Source organism: Tupaia chinensis, unplaced genomic scaffold (genome assembly GCF_000334495.1).
Source record: "Tupaia chinensis unplaced genomic scaffold, TupChi_1.0 Scaffold142134_1, whole genome shotgun sequence".
Taxonomy (NCBI): Eukaryota; Metazoa; Chordata; class Mammalia; order Scandentia; family Tupaiidae; genus Tupaia; species Tupaia belangeri.
Genome location: NW_006201985.1, coordinates 694,733 through 715,501, shown reverse-complemented (window position 1 = coordinate 715,501; position 20,769 = coordinate 694,733). Strand labels below are relative to the sequence as shown.

At 43.6% G+C, this 20,769-nt stretch overlaps 1 protein-coding gene across 1 annotated transcript in view; it reads right to left on the bottom strand.

Annotated features, from left to right (window-relative positions):
- Nucleotides 1-14,476: 14,476 nt before the first annotated feature.
- Nucleotides 14,477-20,769, bottom strand: part of SYT9 (synaptotagmin 9) — a 227,098-nt gene continuing 220,805 nt past the window's right edge. The window contains exon 8 of the mRNA XM_006163438.2: nt 14,477-16,604. Coding sequence (XP_006163500.1) covers nt 16,596-16,604 — 9 coding nt within the window. The 3' untranslated portion in view covers nt 14,477-16,595. The remainder of the gene's footprint in view (nt 16,605-20,769) is intronic.

Sequence of the window (20,769 nt, the reverse complement as noted above, 5' to 3'; positions counted from 1 at the left end):
GAGACACAGCAAGGAAAAAGAACATGAATCTACACTTGTCTTTGAATAGCCAGTGCACAGGGCTGCATCACCCCTTGGGCAGAGAGGGACAAGAGGCTACAGGTCTGGCCATTCAGACCGACTACTGAAAAATCTCAAGATCAAACTCAGAAAAATCTTATTAAGAGGAATAGCAATGGTTTTGGTCACAGTGATGCTTCCTGAGCCAAGTAAACAGAAATGAAACTTTTGTAAGGAAGTCCTTGAGTTTTTCAATTCGCTAGTGAAGGATTTCCCTTCATAAAGCTGTAGGCCTGAATACATAAGACTCAACTCCTGTGGTACCACATTCCCACCCCCCTTCCCCAAATCCATGTGAAGGTAAATTATATGCCTAGGGCAGAGTGGTAAAATCTGACTTAGTCTTCATTGTCTAGGCCTCTACCTATCTCAACCTGACCTTCCAAGGGTAAGCAAGCCCAGGCCTCCTATGTGCTTTTCTTTTTCTTTTGTTACAGAAGTAATTATTTATGGGACCAGCAGTTGGCGTGATGGCTATGTCCCTGGACTCCCATGTAGTTGACCGCTGTTCAAGTCCCAGACCTGGTGGCTTAAGCTCATACCGGGTGCGTGTGCGTGCATGCCCAAGATCCCAAGAGGAGAATGGAGGAGAAGGAATTGTGGCATGGCAATCCCCCTTGGGGGGGGGCAGTGATTTCTCACTTTCTGTCTCTCTGTCTCTCTCTTTCTGGCAAGCACACACACCCTATTGCAAAAACTTTTCAAAAAAAAAAGAGAATTATTTATTTATTTAATTCCATTTGTTGTTATTATTTTTTAATTTGACCAAAGAGAGAGAGAAAGGAAAAGTGAGACCACAGTCAGCCATATGGGAATCTAGCACCCTTAGCCACCATGCCACCTACTGACCCTCTACCATGTGCTTTTCTAGATCACCTGCTAAAGTAAGGAATGTTGGCACATCTATGGGATAGGATGGAAAAGGCTCTGGCTAGGAGGCAGGCCTGGCTTTGTATTTGGTCCCCACAAGAGATACTGATAGACTAAAAAGTTTCCACTGGTAGCCTTTAAATGTCCTCGTCCCCAGTAGATGTTCCTCCCCACCCCTTTTCATATGACCTTATCCCTAACTATTTCTTCCATGCTCCTGGTAGAATCCCACACAGTAGTTTCTCATCCGTAAAAACAACTCCTTCTATTTCCAAGAACCACCTTTGAACCAATTCCCTAAACTGTAATAGTTGAACCTCAGCTGACTTCACTCCCATATCCTCATAAAAAAATTCTGCCTGACTCAGATTCCTCTCCAAATGACAGTGCTGTCTCTGAAATTTCGTATGCCTGGCATTCTGGAATAAAGTCTATGTTAAAGGTGCTCTGGTTGATTTCCTTCCTCAAAAACGACTCAAGTCCTGACTTGGAGACTATCAACTGAGAAGGGTAAGAAGGTCCAGTGGAGGAAAACTCTAATCATCTCACAATTAACTTCTGGGTGGTGGCATGGGGTAATCCTTCCCATGGTTTTGCATAGCATGCCAATTTAGTTTGTTATTGCACTGCTAACAGAAGTACCTAAGACTAGGTGATTTATAAAAAAAAAAAAATAGGGGCTTAGTGACTCATACTTCTGGCAGCTGGAAGGTCTGAAGGCATAGGGCTGGTATCAGGCTGGCCTACAATGTGGTTGATGCATGCACAGAGAATGGCAGTTGCGTGCACGGGGAGAGCAAGCTGCTCTCTTTTATAAAAACCGGCTCTCGTGGTAACTAACCTTGTCATGAGAGCTAGAACTCACTCGGTGTCACAAGACATCATTAATCTATTCACATGAGTGTTACCACCATGATCTAACCACTGCCCCCTAGACCTCACCACCTTCTAATATCAAATTCCAAATCATGAAACCTTGGGGGACAATCCACCATCCAGGGTTGGCCAGCACGTGCTGTACCCTAGCCTGCCAGTGGGATGAAATCACTCACTCTGCACCGCCATGCTTCTTTCATTTAACCTCTGGCCTTCACCACTGCTTTAAGCTCACTAGTGAGGACAGTGGTCAAGCACAGTGACCCCTCTAGTGACCCCTCTTTTTCCTTCTGCAACAGTCAGATCCTTCTGCTTTCTTGCTCCAGTATCCTGAGAGGGAAAACGTAAGCCCTTTAATATTCACTGTATATCCTCACTGCAATTGGATTCAGGTCACTAAGCTCTTGATCTTTAATCCAGCCTAGAGCTAACTGTTTTTCCTAAAGAACGGGTCAGAACTGGGCCCACTGGACACACAGCCCAGTTAGCCCACTGGGCCGATCTCGTCCAGACCTCCAGTTCCTGTGGAACTTCTTTGTCATCTTCATCACTCATGGTTCCTTTTGCTACTGTTTCTCCATATTAACTCCCCTCTCCCAATTTCCAGGGCCTGGGAAGTCCATGAGGCGCAGACTCTGCCTTCTTGAGGAAGCAGAGTCCACTCAACCAAATTCCACCTGCTTTACTAGGATTCATCAGTCAGATATAAACACGCTGTTTCCTCTTTTTCTTCTCTCGTGTTTTCTTTTTCCCTCTAGCTTTTTCTCTTTATTTATTTTTTTTCTGCCATGCTTTTTCCAGCCCCACCTAATAGCCATTTGCTGGAACATCACCCTCAAACTTTATAATCTTTTTCAAATTAATTGCATTGTTTCCTGCATGACTGATGGGGCAGCCTCTAATCATTCTCTCTTCAGATAAAATGCTGGCTGATTTTGTGCCAAGACGAAAGCTTTTCGCAATGTGACCTCAGCCAACCTTTCTTGTTTCAACAATTACTATCTCCAACGTTTTTCCCTTGGAAGAACATCTGATTGTCATCAAACTCCCCACGAAATGTAATGCCATCATTATTTTTCCTTGAGTAGGTCCTTGAGCCTAGAATGCTATCTGGCTGCATCATAGCCTGGTGGAGAGCAGGAGCGCTTGCGTCTGTGTCCCTGTGTGGCTGTTCTGGTTTCATTTCTTCTTATAAACCCACTAGGAGTCAATCACGAGGGCCCCACCTTAATGACCTTACTAATAATCTCCTCCCAAAGGTTCTACCCTTCAACACCAAAGTCAGATTAAGTTTTCACTCTCTTAATCCCATCACAACCAAATCTCAATGCATGCATTTTGGGGGACTTTGAAATCATAGCACTGGGTGATATACTGATACTCTCTAAATCTATGGCTACGTCTAATAGCTTCAAATCCTTTTTCCATCTGCCTATTGGACATTTGCACTTGAATGTAAAACAGATATTTTAAGCATGGCCTGTTCCTATTTGTCTTTCTACTCAAACTTAAACCTCCTTCAGAACTAGTTCTCTCAGCCAACAGCACCATCTTTTACCTACTTATCAATGCAGAAATGTGGGAGTTATTCTAGACTCCATCTCACTTTTTCCTATGTTTACTCAGTCAATTAGTCACCAAGATTTATTAATTTTACTACCTAAATATACAGGTTGAATATCTCTTATCCAAAATGCTTGGAATGAGAAGTGTTTAAGATATCAATTCTTTTTTAAGGATTTGGGAATATTTGCATATACATATACTGAGATCTCTTAGAGATGGGACCCAAATCTAAGCACAAAATCCGTTTATGTTTCATATATAACTTATAACCTGAAGGTAACTTTAGACAATATTTTTGTATTGCAGTGTTTTGACTATGATATACCACGTGAGGTTAGGTGTAGAATTTTCCACTGATGGTGTCATGTCTGTGCACGAAATGTTTCCATTTTGGAGCATTTAAGATTTTGATTATAGATGCTTAACTTCATATATCAACTATGTCACTTTCTTTTTTTTTTAGAAGTATTTAATTTTATTTATTATCATTTTGATTTGTTATAGGCATGAGCGCTCACTAGAGACAGACACACAAAAAGAAAGAGAGAGAGAAAGTGAGAAAGCAAGCTGCCAGGTCTAGGATTTGAACTGTGGTCAGTCATGTGAGAGTCCAATGTCTTAACCACCATGCCACTTGCCGGCCTCATGTCACTTTTTTTTTTTAATCTTATTACTACTTCCTTACTCTTCCTTACTTAGAACTTCTTCATTTCCTACTTTCTGTTTATTTAATAAATAAATATTTTGTAACGCCTATTCCAGGTACTGTACTGTTCCAGGTACTGGACTATGCATTAGGGATATAATAAGACACAATAGACACTTTCCTTGACCTCACAGAGAATGTTAGTCTAGTAGGGGAGACAATATGTGAATACCTAATTACGAGACATAATTTTTCTAACTACACAGTGATAGAAGTAGTACTCAATACCAGGACAGCATAGACATGGAGCACCTGGGCTCAGTCAATCAGGGAAAGGAGTTGACATCTTACCTAAGACTTGAAGAATGGATAGAAATTAAACTTTTGACATGAACGTGAGGAGGAGAGATGGGAAATACTCTAGAAGGAAGCAATAGCCTGTTCAAAGATTCGTAAGTGAGAAAAAGCTTAGTGGACTCAAGGACCTGGTAAACTTTCTATGAACTTTCTATGACTGAGTGATGAGGGTGGGAGAGTACGATGTCAAGCTTCCCAGATTCTAAGATCAATTTGCATGAAGACATCTTGAGGAGTACTTTTCGGAACAACACTTGGGAGTGAAGGAGGCACGATTGAGCAGAGAGAGAGGTTAAACTGCAACACAATTGCAACATAGGCCTTAAGTGATCCATGGGAGCTCCTGAGCTGGGAGCCCACCAGATGTGTTCCAAATTGAGGCAAGGGGACCAGGCCATGGCTGTCGTGCATCAAGCAGTCATTGGATAAGATGTCCTGCCAAGGAGGAAGAATATATAACGGTGAGTGAGGCAGCTTCCCCTAGCTGAGGACAATGTCTGGAAAGGGCCTCCTCAGTTGTGAACTGTCCATGGTAACACCTGCACAATTGGAAGAGTGTTGTTGTCCTGAAGGGTAAATTTAGGCAACATACTAGTGTTTCCTTCAGTAGAATAAGCAGACGCCAGAACTTACCAAGTCTGTAGAGCATGCCAAACATTTTAGGTGTTGTGATAAGAACAGGGGCCAGTAGGTGGCATGGTGGTTAAGGTGCTAAACTCTCACATGGCTGACTATGGTTCAAGTCCTGGACCTGGCAGCTTGAAAATTGCACTGGGTGCATGTGCATGTGTGCCTAATATCCTGAGAGAAGAATGGAGGAGAAGGAATTGTGGTGTGGCCATTCTCCCAGGAGAAGTGATTTCTCATTTTCCCTCTCTCTGTCTCTGGCAAACACCATATCCTATGGCAAACCTCCCTCCCCCCCAAAGTAAAAGAGAAGAAAGAAAAGGAAAGGAAAAAAAGAACAGGGGCCAGAAGGTGGTATGGTGGTTGAGGCACTGGACTCCCACATGGTTGACCACTATTCAAATGTTGGACCTAGCAGCTTGCTTTCTCACTATCCCTTTCTCTCTATCTGTCTCTCTGGTGAAACTTGAAGAGTAATGATAATAAATAAAATTATATTTTATTATCTTGGGAACTTCTCACTCATGCAAATCATGATGTTATTGATTAATGAAAAGGAGTCTATTAATATGCTATTAATAAAAAGGGTGCTATGGACAGTTTCCTATGCCACCTGCTGGCCCCATGATTGATATTTTTTGACCAAATAGATAAATGGATTGAGTGGTTTCATTTTTAAAAAATGTGGCCTCGGGACCAGCAGTTAGCATAATGGGTATGTCATTGGACTCCCATGTAGTCGACCGTGGTTTGAGTCCTGGACCCAGTGGCTTAAACTCACGCCGGGTGTGTGTGCGTGCATGCCCAAGATCCTGAGAGGAGAAAGGAGGAGAAGGATTGTAGCATGGCCATCCTCCCCAGGGGGAGATTTCTCACTTTCTGTCTCTCTGTCTCTGTCTTTCTGGCGAGTACATGCGCCCTATAGCAAAAACCTCTTAAAAACAAAATGTGGCCTGGGTAGCCCAAGACACAAAGATCCCTGAAGAACAAAGATGACTGTGCAGTCCGTAGGTCGTCAGGCTCCAGAAATCTGCATCTTAAACCAGCACACACGCAGACCTGGTGTGTGGGCAGGGCTGGCTTGTGGGAACTATATAATTTGGTGAAGGAAGACATCAGTTTTTTTTTTTTTTTAAGTTTATTTCTTTCTCCCATGAATGAAATAGACAAAGACAGAGAGAAAAAGAGACACAAGCACCCACAACAAGGGCCTACGCCATGATCCAACCCAGCCTTAGCCAGTCGGGATTACAGCCATAGTGTATGACTGTTATATACAGGGAAACCTCAGGATGCAAACCCAGGACCTTCCTGTGCAGACTCTCGTCGCAGAGTGTGGTGTCACTGCTGTACCAGTTAAGGATGACCCAGACATGTGGTGGTGTTTTTGTTTTTTTTTTAAGAGTTTTTTGAGATTTTTGCTATAGGGCATGTACACTCACTGGAGAGACAGAGAGAGACAGAGACAGAAAGCAAGAACTCACCCCCCCGGGGGGATGGCCATGCCATAATCCCTTCTCCATTCTCCTCTCGGGATCTTGAGGACACATGCATACACATCCATTATAAGTTTTAAGCCACCAGGTCCGGGACTTGAACTGCGGTTGACTACATGGGAGTCCAGCGACATAACCATTAGGCCATCTGCTGGTCCCAGATATGTGTTCTTGATACTCCCAGATCCCTCTGTCTCGATATTATCAGGAACACAGAGCTAAGTGGTATGGGCTGTTCATGGACTAATCCATGAACTTCCCAACATAAAGAGATCTCCCACTGCCCTGAGCATGGGATTACAGGTTGTTGCTTGATGGAATAAGCTAAGGATGAAGGCAGTGCAGCTTCCTCCCTATTTCCTGCCCACAACTATGAATCAACCACATAGACTGTCTTTTCCTCTTTATTTTCATAACTGCCAGAGGACATGTGTGCTGCCCTCTTCCCTCCCTCAGGTTTACTTGTAGGACTATAATGAGCTCTCTGGGGTCCACTGAGAGAACCTGTTTCAGTATTTCATTCATTCAGGATTTCCTCTGCTTAGGGTGTGCCAGGCCTGGTTTTATTATCCACAGTTGACATCACTTGTCTTTAAGAGGGCTTTCAGGATATTCTCCAAGTCAGATTCCATGGGGTCAACCATGTGGGATTTGGCTGCCTTCACCACCACACTACCGGCTGGTCCATCCCCGCAGTCATTTCTGTAAGGCTCAAGACCTCCTTAGTGCAAAAAATGTGCACAAGGTCAAGTTTCCAAGCTCTGAGGGGCCCATGCTCTCTGTCATCACTTTCCTCTGCCTGGGAGGGACATGAAACCCTGCACCAGCCTGAGTTGCCCTTGCCCAATAATGATGGGATGTGCACCAATGTACACATGTATAAAGGGACCTAGGGATGCCAAGTGCCACAGTGTAAAAATCAGTCCCTGATGGCAGGGAGTAGATAGAAAGGATAGGCCTGGGGAGTACAGGCTTGGTCAGTGTCAGACCTGTCAGCTCCACCGCAGGGAAGGGCTGGCTCCAACCCACACACTCTGGGGAGGTAACTGGTTTGAGTTCCTTTAGTGTTTCTAGGGGTCAGCTGGTCTCCTCCACTACTTCTGTCTACAATAGGACAAATATTTTTATGATTAGAACCTAAAGAAGTGAGATCATGCACTAGAATAGTGTTTAACTGGTGGGTAAATGTTTAATCTCCCTTCCCAGAGCTTACCTCCTGTGTAATTACAGCTTCAAGCCTGAAATCTGCCTTTCTCATACTACTGACTGTACTTCGTTTCCTAGAATCAAAGAAGGTTATGAGTTGAAGGCAGGTGGAGAAAATGCTTTCTCATTTTTAAGACTTTTCTCTGCACAAAGGACCTGCCCTCCTCAGAAGGCCTGAAGATGATTTCCTGTGCTGCTCTTCTTTTTCAAACCAAACAAGCTCACTGAGGGGACAGAAAGAGTCCTTAAGGAAGGCCACTGCTCACAGCTACTTTTACTTGGGCCGAAACATTGGCATAATGCAGGCAATCAGTCAAATGCCAAAATTTGATTGGCTAGAGTTTTGCGTAATTTACTGGACTCTCCTGGTTTTATGGGGCTCTTTAATAAAAATTACAGATATTCTCCTTAATGTCTTTTGATTTGGTTGTTTACCTGAAAGATTTTTTATTAAAAACTGTGTGAATGCTCAAAATCCCAAAGAGGAGAGAGCTGGAGAAGAGATTTTGGTGTGACCAGTCTCATGGAGAGATGCTGTATCTTTTCTGTCTCTGTCTCTCTCTGAGAAGTGCATGTACTCCCTCTAGCAAACACACACACACACACACACACTTTAAAAAAGTAAAACAAGCTTTTTTTCAGAAAGTTTTGCTGTAGAGCATGTGTGCTCGTCGGAGAGATAGAGAGAGAGAGAGAGACAGAAAGTGAGATTTCAGTCCCCAGGCTGGATGGCCACACTGCAATCCCTTCTCCTCCATTCTCCAATTGGGACTTTGGGCATGCTCACACGTGCCCAAAGTGAGTTTTAGGCTGCTGGGTCTCAGACTCAAACGAACTGTGGTTGACTCTGGAGGAGTCCAGCAAGGTAACCATTACACCACCTGCTAGTTCCAAGTGAGAAAGCAAGCCACCAGGCTTGGGACTTGAATTGTTATTGGCCACATGGGAGTCCAGCGCCCTTAACCGCCATGTCACTTGCTGGCACCTAAATAAACTTTAAAACATGGAAAAAAACTTAGGGATCCTAGATTTGGTCTGGCTTTCAGTGATGTGTTCCTTCCACTGCCTTGCATGCAATCATGCACACACACTCAGTAATTGTCCTTGTTCTTTTTTTGTGACATGAATACGTTTTCCTTTGCTTTGTTTTTGTTGGGGTTTGGAGGTCAAGAAGAACATCTTGTAGAGTCAGAAAAGAAATTCCTGTGACAATTACTGCCAAAAGGGTACTATCATCAGCCTGCAGCCTGAGGGTTTGTCTAGGCTGCTAAGTGGGCTGCTACAGCAGGGATGAGTTTCAGCAGCCCAGGCAAGCACTGCAAAAAGGCTGGCAGGTGTGAACGCAGGATGAGAACCCAGGGATCCACAGCAGCAAGCCAGGCAAGCAGCTGGGTCTCAAACCCACTGGGATCAGTGGCACTTCACACAGCAGTGTCACTCGTTCCTCAATGTGGGTTTCAAGGATAGAAAACACTAGAAGGCAAAGGTTAAGTGTCTTCTTGCTGATTTTGTACATGCAAATGCAATGATTTAAAAACCAGTGGTGTTGTTCAAGATAATATGAAATCTAACCCTGCAGAGAACAAGGTAAAATGAGTACATATTTTAGAAAAATATTTACTTTGGTGAAAATATTTTTAATCCCAGGAATTCTAATACAGAAAATAGCATATTGCTGCTATTTCTTCCTTTTTCACAAGGGGATTTAAAAAGTTATGGCAAATCGAGGGGCCAGCAGGTGGCGTGCTGGTTAAAGGTGCTGGACTCCCACGTGGCTGACCTCAGTTTGAGTCCCGAACCTGGTGGCTTGCTTTCTCACTTTCTCTCTCTCTCTCTCTCCCTCTCTCTCTCTCTCTCTCTCTGCCTCATTCTAATCTAACTGGAATATAATACTAATACTAATAAAGTTAAATTTTTAAAAATAATTATGGCAACTGGAATTAAAGAACAAATTTCTTTCAGTGTAAAATGTTGAACTCTATGCATGAATTTCATGATACACACTTTTCATGATCTTTCAAAGACTCCTCTTACATGTTAGCCAAGTACCTCCCTTCCCCTGGGAGGCTTGGCCCAGGGCTGCCAGCGTCTTTTTTTCAGTAAAATATTTTGTTTTTACCCTCTCCATTCAAAAAAACACAATTAGAAAAAAAAAATGAGCATAATGTTGGGCCATCATCAGCTTCACTGCTTGGCTAAGAAAGCCTATGAGTTGGGGTTGGCAGTGGCAGGGTGGCTAGGGTGCTGGACTCCCACATGGCTGAGCATGGTTCAAGTCCTAGACCCGGCAAGTTGCTTTTTCCACTTTCCCTCTATTTCTCTCTGGTCAAATAAAAATAAATAAATAAATAAATAAAATAATTCTTAAAAATGTCTATCAGCCCCACCAGAACCGAGAGACCCAAAGAATCTTCAGTAAAGTTCCTGTCTGACCAGTGCACAGACAGGCAGGGATAGTGCATTTGTTGTTTGTCTTTTAAAAATATATGATGTTGGTGGGTCCCTGTAGCACAGTGCTTAAGTCATTTGCATAGGGAGCTGGATCCCATATGGTTGACTTCTATTTGAATCCTGACTCCCGGCAGTTTGAAAAACACTGTGTGTGTTTGTGTTTGCTTCAAATCCTGATAAGATGGAGAAAAGGAGGAAAAAGAATTGCAAGATGATCGTGTCCCATTGGGGTTATTTTTTCTCTCTGGCGAATGTATCTGCTCTCTGGTAATTGAAAAAAAATTTTAAATGTACAATTTATGGCAATGCTTTTTTAAAAAAATTGAGTTCTTGCTTACATTTTCTAGAATGCTTTTAAGGTAATGATTATATAAAAACTTTGTCTTAGAGTAAAATAACTTAAATGTAGTTGTAAGGTTTCTTAAGAAAATATTTTCAGAATCATTATTTATTTGAAATGAAAGTAAAATTTATTTCTAGATGGTTTATTAACCAGTTTATATAGTTTATAAGATCATCTCTGAAGCCCTAAATACAAATGTCTTCAAGGAAAGAAATTATTGTGAATAAATTACTTTATTCGTTTCTAAAAATTTTGAGTTTGGAAAATTTTGAGAAATTTTCCTTCTCTGATAAATTCAAATCTGGATAAATCCAAAACCAGTCCTCAATGCTGTCACCTTGCATAAAGAATTTTATCTAAATTGTGAGAAAGCCAGTATACTGTAGATGTTTAAAAAAATAACTCTAATGCAATGGCTAATCATTAGAATAATGCCTACAATAAATTTAGCATTGAGCCCATAGAAATTGATTTTGGGGAAGCACCAGATGGTGTAATGGTTATGTCATTAAACTCCCACGTGGCCAACTATGGTTCAAGTCCCAGACTCAGATGCTTGAAACTCACACAGGGTTTGTGTGTATGTGTGTGCATGCCACAAATCCTGAGGAGAAGGGATTATGGTATGGTCATCCTCCTGGAGGTGATTTTTCACTTTCTGTCTATCTCTCTGGTGAAGATAACTGTCCTATAGTTAAAAAAAAAAAAATCTCTCTCCCTAAATAAATAAATAAATAAATAAATAGACTTTTGGAGGTCATCAGGTGGCATGCAGTTAAAGGCGTTGGACTCCAACATGGCCAGCTGCAGTTAGAGACCCAGACCTGGTGGCTTATTTTCTCATTTTTCCTTTCTCTCTCTCTTTCTCTCTGGTGAGTACCTGTTCCCTACAGAAAATTAAAAAGAAAAAAATCTTAAAAAAAATTTATTTTTTTCTTGTTACTACTTTTATTGTTTGGAATCATAAATGTTTAAAAAGTAAAGAAAATGAATAAAACCAAATGTATTGTGAAGTATAAAATGCAATATTGATCACCACTAAATTTCTTATTGGTATATACACCTCTTTCACTGTCTGGCAACACTCATCCAGCTGTCACAGGGTGATCTATCTTATGATACAGTTTAGGGAGGGAGGCCTTTTCTTTTTTTTCTTTTTTTCTTTTTCTTTTTCTTCCTTTGGAGAGATTTTTGTTGTAGAGGACATGTGCACATTGGAGAGAGAGAGAGAGAGACAGAAAACAAAAAATCACCTCCTGGAGGAATGGCCATGCCACTTTACTCTCCTCCTGGGATTCTGGGCACATATGCACATGCTTCTGGCATGAGTTTCAAGCTGCTGGGTCCAGGACTCAAACCAGGTCATCCATGTGAGAATCCAGTGCCTTAACCACTATACGACCTGCTGGCCCCTGGAGGCCTTTTCAGTGGCTGAAGAGGACAGCATCTATGATCCAGGTCCTTTGACCCAGTTCTCCCCTTTCCTATCAGGAGCAGTTATCATGAACATTGTCAGCTGCTGTGAGTCTGGCACTGGCCTTTGGGGAGATGGGGACTTTGATGCCACTGCAGCTAGGCCAGGATGACTGATTTCAGGGCTGGTTTCCAATTCTTGAGACTTTGGGGGTCATCTTCAGTCTTGGTTCTTAGTCCTCCCCAGACTCAGAGCTCCTGGACCCAAGTAGGAAGACACCAGAGTGAAGTGGCAGAGTGATCATACAGTTGGCTGGATTTCGCAGCCCAGATGTCTGGGGAGCCTAGACAGCAAGGCACAATCAAGCCTTCTGAGTGTAAAAAGAAAATAGGGTCCTGCTATGGTCCGTGAGAGAGGCCTGATCTGTTCTTGTGGGACATAGAGCAGAGGGGGCTTTATGACTGCCCTGAGGGAAATCCAGGCAAGTTGAGGCACTGCTCAGAACAGCCTGCCTCATGTCCATCCTGGGCTTAGAGATGAAGACCAGAGTTCATCCTCTGCAACTTCTAGAATGTCAGCCAACCATCTCCCCATTGTTCTAGGAGCTGACACGTAGGTCCTCCGTGGGATACTTCAACTGATGGGATAATTTCAGGGATTATTTTCCTTTCCTCAGCTTTACTATTTCACTCCTTCTGTAAAGGTCAGCCTATTTTAAAATGCAGTTGGGGGGCCTGCAGGTGGCATGGTGGTTAAGGCACTGGACTCACATATGGCTGACTGTGGTTTGAGTCTTGAACCCGGCAGCTTGCTTTCTCACTTTCCCTCTCTCTCCCTCTCACACTCTTCAGCTCTCTCTGGTGAACACATGTGCCACAGAAAAAATGTAAAATAATATTAATATTACATAAAATATTCTTTAAGTGCAGCTGAATAGAAAATGGAATAATGTGTGCTTCCCTAGAAAGATATCATTCATATGTACCTCTTCTCTTCTCTTCTCTGGAAAGAGAATCTCAGAGACACACCAAAATCTTCTGAATACTGCCAATAGCAATTGCTTTTCTTTACCTTACACTCTTTTTAACTGTGCATGGAAAGCCCCTCCCCCTCCTCTTATTATCTCTTACGTGGTAGTCAGTGCATGTACTGTCATTGCAGTGAGAGGTGCCTAGAAGATCTCCTAACTCAGTAACCTCCTCAGTATCCTACCCCCATCCCCGCTCTCTTAGCTCTCTCAGGTGGCCCTGAGAAGCTACATCTTCCAGTATTCTGTTCTTGTGCAATCTTTTCCCCTTGAGTCTGAGTTGGTTGTATGACTTACACTTTATCCATAATATGTGGTATAAATGACTCAGGGTTACTTCAGAGATTATGTAGAAGAACCTTGTAGTGGGGCCAGCAGGTGGCATGGTGGTTAAGGCGCTGGACTCCCACATGGCCAACCACGGTTCAAGTCCTGGACATGGTGGCATGCTTTCTCACTTTCCCTCTCTCTCTCTCTATCTCTCTGTCTCTGACTCTCTGTCTCTCTCTGGTGAGCGTATGCACAAATTAAAAATAATAATAATAATAATAAAAAGAAGAATCTTGTAGCATCCCCTAGACATCTGACAATACTAATTCTGGAGAAGACAAATGGATTTTAGGAAGTCTATCATGAGACCTCCATGTGGAGAGACTGTGTGGCCCAACCATTTTTCTGTGGTTCAATCATTCTAGTTGAGGACTCAGACAAAGACAAAGTAGTGAAGAAGCCACTGTGGATATCCATCCCAGCCAGGTGTTCAGATGAGGCTAGCCTTAGCTGCCATCTGACGGCAACCCTGAGACACCAATAGAGAGTAAGTACCTAAGCCCAGTGAACCACATACCCATGAGATAATAAATTTCTATTTCTATTTAAACCACTGTTTTGTTGTGCTTTGTTAGGTAGCAAGAGATCATTGGAATACCAACCTTCGTGTGACACAATGGCCATGGAAGTAGCAAGCCATTTTCCATCTCTCTCCTTTGTCAAGTCTCCTTGGTTTAAATGTCAGAGAAGGACTTTCTTCTCTTCAGATGAAATGCAGCTCTATTGATGGCCATGAGGACTACATTATTCCATTGATGGTCATGATCATTGGAGAATTCTGAAAACATCCATGTTGTAAAACCATTACTTTCCCCTCTTCTCTCTGCCTCCTACTCATCATCCACCCGTGTACTTCCTGGATATCACACTGCCCGCTGAGTGTGCCTGTCCACTGGCCAGGAAGGTGTTGTGGCAGCAACATGTATGTAGGACAGATCTCAAGGACAATGGCAGTACATGGAGGGAGCTGATAATCAGTGCCAGGTGGGTGGCAGACACCTGGCCTCTCCCTCTCTTGGCACCAACTTTTCCCAAGGAGATCAAGGTGTGTCCCTTTCCAGAGCCATTTCTGTCTTTTTCAAGGCACTTTAATTTCCATCTCTATCCATTTCCCCACAGTCAATGAGACAAAGTAGGAATTGTTCAAAAGAAACATTTACTAGGAAACTAAAGGGAAACCAAACAGAATACAAGAGAACAGAGGCAGAGTTGCAAACAGACTGAAGGATTTCAAATTTATGACCATCCCCTGGCCATAGCTAGACTGGCTAGGCAGAGCTCTCCAGACACAAAGACACCTGCCTGCCATGTGGGCAGTCCCCTTTGCCTACTCGCTTCCAACAAAGCCACCTTCTGTTTCGTACCAACAAGCCAATAAGAGGTTTGTTAGTACCCCAGGGCTGTGAGTTTTGGGGGCAGGGAGATCCTGGGGTGGGAAACAACAGGCACAGCTGCCTCAGGATCTCCAACCCAGGCTGCCATTGCCAAGGACCAGTCAAAGTGAATCAGGATGGCTGCCTGGTATCTGCTGGAGCCAGTCTGGTTTCTCTGGGACCGTTCTTCAGGGCCCCTCAGCCTGGCTCTGGAGACACTGTTTCTGCTCACTCTCCTGCTGCCACTAGCACTTCACACTTTGCTTCTGAACATTGGCATGGCAGAGGATGTCACAATGGGGAGGGATGGGCAAGGAGGACCTTGGGCAAAGAAAGTTGAATTTTTCTCATGTCACCAGACCTAGGCAAAAGCCTGGATTCCCTATGAATCCCAGCCAATCGAAAGCCAATCAAGATGGAGCTGGATCAGGCAGGCTGGGGAACAGTGATGCTTCAGTGTAATACCACTGCCTCACATACCAAAGGCCTCCACCCTTTTCAGATCTTGCCTTAGGTCAGTTCCTTGTACTTGTACTAGGCATCTGAGGCAACAAGAACTTTTCTGCTTCCACTCAGTTAGTCCCACTTTGAAATGTTAATTGATTCAGATTTCCTGAAAGGTGATCAACTCTGGATTCTGCTGCAGAGACTGTATGAGAAGGGGAATGTTATTTTGGAGTAGTGGTGTGAATGTGCAGATGACGTGCATTGTACCTGTAATGGGAGAGAGACCACCACCTGGTAACAGCCTCTGGCCCTCCCAGGGTACGCGTGAGGCCTTTGGTTTCGTTTCTGTGGAGACAGAAGCAATGAGGATGAGGTGCAGAGCTGGCCATGGGTGGGTGGACATAAACCTGTAGGATGCTGAGTAATGAATAGATACCCGGGGAGAGCCCTTGACCTTCACTCTTATAGGTATTTCCATTCCCCAAGTGCTGTGAAACTGATGTATATGTCTGAAGTAAGAAGAAAAACCTGTCTGTGGCTGCCCAAGGCTATGACTCTGGGCTGCTGCATATGGAAGTACCCAGAAGGCACTTGGGCCTGGAAGGCCCCAAAGCTGTGCCTTCCCCTAGGGGATGGCTGTGTTACCTCCTCGAGATCTCACCTCACACAACACTGCACCTGTTTCTGCAGCTGTTCCCACAGTGGGTAAACGTGCCTGGAAAAGGATATTTTAAACTCTTATACCATTGAGATGGATGCCTCTCCAACAGAGATGACAATTCATTTACTTCTAATACCAGCTGAAAGAAAGTGGCTGCAGCCTACCTAAAACAAAGTGCTGGGATTTCTGAGTCCTCAGAATTTTAGCAGAAAAATGGGCCATGATCAACTGGTCTTCTCTGCCCTGTGCATGGAAGGGGGCAGTGAATTTGCTGTGAACTAGCCCTCCGGGCACTAGACTTTCTCTAGGGGAACGGCCTACCTGTCCTAGTCTCCTAGGACTATTCCCTGCAGAGCTGGAACACTCTCTTGGGGTGAAGGTATATTCTAGAGACAGTCATTAGCTCAAAGGTAGTCGAGTGTGAATTGAGATCTGCTGCTTATTTAGCACCTGCGTGTATTTTGAACTATTGTGTCATTCCAGGGCATTCGAGCAAGGAACTTTATGTCAGAGTGACTACTGCCAGGACAAGTGCTCCATCTCCATTACCAAGGGCCTTATATTGATCACAAAGAGTCCCGGTACTCTTGGCACTCTCTCTCAATATCACTTGGTTTTTTCCAGAGTCCAGTCTCAGTTCTCGGCCATGAGAGACATGCTTCTTCCATAGCGCATCACCTGGGGCCACCCAAAGAAAGTGGCTGGACATTCAGGTTCAGCAAACCCAGCTGAGCCTTTGGTCACTGGAGTCATCCGGGTGTTGTTGGATGGGAAAAGTTACTGATAATCTTTGTAAGGTGATTGTCCTACTGTGTCCTTGGCACAAGCAGTCCTCTCACCCACGGTCATCGTTTCTGTGGGGAAAAGAAACAAAAAGAATGATTCAGTTTTCAATTATACACCTTTAATGTGAACCAAACAAGTGCCAGACACAGGTAAATGCTGGGAATATAAGACCATGAGTAAGACACTCTGCTCTCAAAGGACTCGCAGAGGGAGAGAGGCTGAATATGCACAAAATGCTGTAGGAGCAAAGAGGAGGGAAGGACCGACTTCGAGGGGACTGAGGAAGTCTACAGAGAGAATGCCGAAGGGTCAGTCTTGAGCTGAGCCATTTATGTCCAAGGGGAGTCCATCGGCAGAGAAGGAGGAAGGTCATTTTGGACAAAGGAAAGAGCTTGTGCAAAGGCACAAATGCAGGAAATGTGTAGTGCACCGGGGAGTGCATCAGAGGGATAGTCAGAACTGGGTGTGAGGCGTGGAGTGTTTGGAAATAAGGGTGGGGAGGAGAAAGTGGGTCTGAGTGGTGCGAACACACTGCTTGTTTCCAATCTCTGAGGGCTGGGCTCTCTATCTCTAGAAGGGTGAGATCCTCAGACCAGTAGGATCTCTTGCGTTTTACACTCAGCTCAGCATTAAACTTCATTCAAGCTTAGGGCACCTTGTAGTTTATAGATTAAGTGTATTAACGCTACAAAGGAAGAACTGAAGTCATTTTTATGGACAGAGTTAAAACAAGAAGGACCAGCAGGTGGTGTGGTGATTAGGGCACTGGACTCCCGCCTGACCAACTATGGTTCAAGTCTTGGACTTGGAGGCTTGCTTTCTCAGTTTCCCTCTCTCTCTCCCTCTGTCTCTGTCTCTGTCTCTGTCTGGTGAGCACATGTGCCCTATAGCAAGTTTAAAAAAGAAATAAGTAATAATTAAATAATTGTTAAAAAAAAAAAAAGCCAACCACCAAGAAATGTACACAACACCTATGAGAGAGCTCCAGGAATTCTCAAATATACAGATTACATTTCAGAGGTCAAAGGCTGTAACTTAACTAACAAAAGCCAGAGCATACAGTGGAGAGGAAAGCTACACACATGCCTAAGAAAAGGGGTATGTGTTTCTGAGTGTGGCAGGAAAGTGTGAATATTTGTCTGAACATTGCGATTCAAACACAAGTTCCCAGACCAGCTGCTACTCTGAAGTGCCTTTAGAACTGTGAATTGGTCTACTTGCCAACACATCACCCATGTCAGGCCGGGGTCCCCCAGGCCCTCTCAGCTGTGAGAACTGAAGGCCCAGGCTGCCTTTCCTGGTAAGTCAACAGACTTGGCCCCACCAGTGAATGTAGTCTGGAATTAGTTATGCTGCCAACATTAGCCAAGGAGGTCACGTGCCCCCGAACTTCATTTTTGAGTAACTATTGTGTGCTAAGCACTAGGCTGTGAACTTGACAGTTCAATAAAATAGCCCAGTGAGGTTCTTTACTGTAGGATACAAAGCTGTAGTGAGATTAATTTGCACAAAGCCACACTAAGTGTCAGAGCTGGGATTTACACCCAACTTATAATTTCCAAATCCAATTACATCATTTCTAAATTCACACAGTAGGCCCAGCTCACATGTCTAATGTACAGCTGCTTTCTCTGTCTTAGCTTTCTTTGAGTTGCCTTGAAGAAGCTCTTCTCCAAGTCAGTACCTGCAGCAGGCACCATATCTCACTTAAGGCTTCCTGGCTTATTCTATGTCTCTGAAGTCCCCTGCGAATCACACATATGTGTAGCTCATTTGTCCTCTCAGTTCTATGCACAACCTCATTACTCCCTGTATGACTGTAAATTCACCTTTCCATTTGAGCAATTTGTTCAGACTGCCTTGGGTACAGTCTTCCCAAAGTACCCAGCCTTAGGGACTGTCCCTGTACCAGGTTTGTTTTGACCTTGACTGAAGTTTATTTAGAGTGCTAGACTATACACTCAGTCAACTTTTTACCAGCCTCATACCTAGGGACACTGCTAGAAGAGGCCATCTTGCTAATAGCCAAATCATAGCACAGTTCCAACCTACCCTCCATGGCGGGGCTTTGCTAATTTGATGAACTTCCCTGTGTGTACTTAGCCAGACTCAAGCTCAGTCCCTGGGAATTCTGTGGAGTGGCCCATTGGTTTCCTCCTTCTATTGGGTTGTCAGAAAAGTCATAATGCATTTTTGCAGAGAAAAATATGTCATGACTTTTCTGACCCAGTAAGTCAGAGTAAGCCTTCAGCTAGGTGAGTTTTCTGAGCCCTGACCCTGTCTAGGCCCTGACCCTGTCTGGGCATAACATTCTTTGTTTCCTTCCTTTGGACTATGCCACTAAGTTTCTGAAATGCCTGTGGTGAGGGACTAAGTGTCCCTGTACCAGGTTTGTTTTGACCTTGACTGAAGTTTATTTAGAGTGCTAGACTATACACTCAGTCAACTTTTTACCAGCCTCATACCTAGGGACACTGCTAGAAGAGGCCATCTTGCTAACAGCCAAATCATAGCACAGTTCCAACCTGCCCTCCATGGCGGGGCTTTGCTAATTTGATGAACTTCCCTGTGTGTACTTAGCCAGACTCAAGCTCAGTCCCTGGGAATTCTGTGGAGTGGCCCATTGGTTTCCTCCTTCTATTGGGTTGTCAGAAAAGTCATAATGCATTTTTGCAGAGAAAAATATGTCATGACTTTTCTGACCCAGTAAGTCAGAGTAAGCCTTCAGCTAGGTGAGTTTTCTGAGCCCTGACCCTGTCTAGGCCCTGACCCTGTCTGGGCATAACATTCTTTGTTTCCTTCCTTTGGACTATGCCACTAAGTTTCTGAAATGCCTGTGGTGAGGGACTAAGCTTACAAGATGACAGGATAAAGGAATTTTAACGTATCTGGTGGAGTGACGGATCATCTCTACCAGTCATCTTGTAACAGAAGCTTCTTGGAAACAAACGTATTCTAGGGGAAGCTGGGCATACAAGTCAGGTTTGAAAAGATAACTCAGTTGTCTCAAAAAAAATAAAAAGGCAATTTTGAGTATGTCATTAACAAGTTAGGACATTTCCAGTTGCTATAACTTCATGAGTTGTTTCTCAGTCAAGATTTTTATAAAACATTGGTCCAGTGGGAGTCTGGTGGGGAAATGGTGGCACCAACACCAGTAATAGTGATAGTAGTTTAAGCACTGTGGCCAGAGCCAGCCTGGCTGTTTCCAGTGCGGGTGCCAGCCCGTTACAGTGGGCAGAGCATCAGTGTCCTTGCTGTCAGATCCAGAGGGCTCTCAGCCAGTACCATGGGCTTAGAAGGTCCCAGGAACTTCAGCAGCACCAACAGGAAGTGGTGGTTGCAATCGTATCTGACCAGAGGGATTTAAAGTGAATTTGATTGTACTGAGACACAGGGATTCGATTTGAATTAAGATGAATCGAAACCAAAGATGAGAACTGTCATATTGAAAACTGTAACATAAAGTGACATTTTGATCATAAAAATGACAGCTGATGTGAGACAGGCCATTGAAGCTGACTCTAAATGAAGAACATAAAGAGATTCAGTAGAGTATTAGATAATACCTCCCTGTGAACCTGAAAATTAGTTTTGATTACAGGAAGTATCTATGAGCTTTGAACGCTTAGATGGCTATAAACTGAAGTCATTCTTATTATATGAGTCAATCTCATACGCACTCATTGTTATACTAGTATTTCAAAATTGTATTTCAAAAGGACAAAAACCTTGTGATTTTGTTGTCTATACCACTTGGCACAGCTTTACAAAATACCTAAGAAAAAACATCATGCCATGGCCGTTTAGAATCTGATTACCTCATCCTGGAGGAGAATGTAGAAGGGACTGCTGTGTGGCCATCCTTCTCTCTGGAGAAGGATACACCCTATCACAAAACTAAAAAACTAAAAAGTAAAATAAAATAATATAGATAGACAGAGACCCAGAATGGGACCACTTTCACCACCTTCCTTGCTTCTACACCGATCTAAACCTCCATTATTTCTGCTGGATTACAGTTGTAGACACCTAATGGATATGACCACTTTTACCCTCCTCACTCTGATAGAGGCTATTCTCATCACAGCAGCAGAGGGATCAGTTAAAAGCTTAGGTCACGTCACATCTCTCTCGAAAATTCTGCCATGGCTCCCTGTTCATTTTGGAGAAAGAGCCAAAGTATTTACAAAGGTCAACCAGGTCTCTTAGCTTTCTAATCTTCCACTTCTC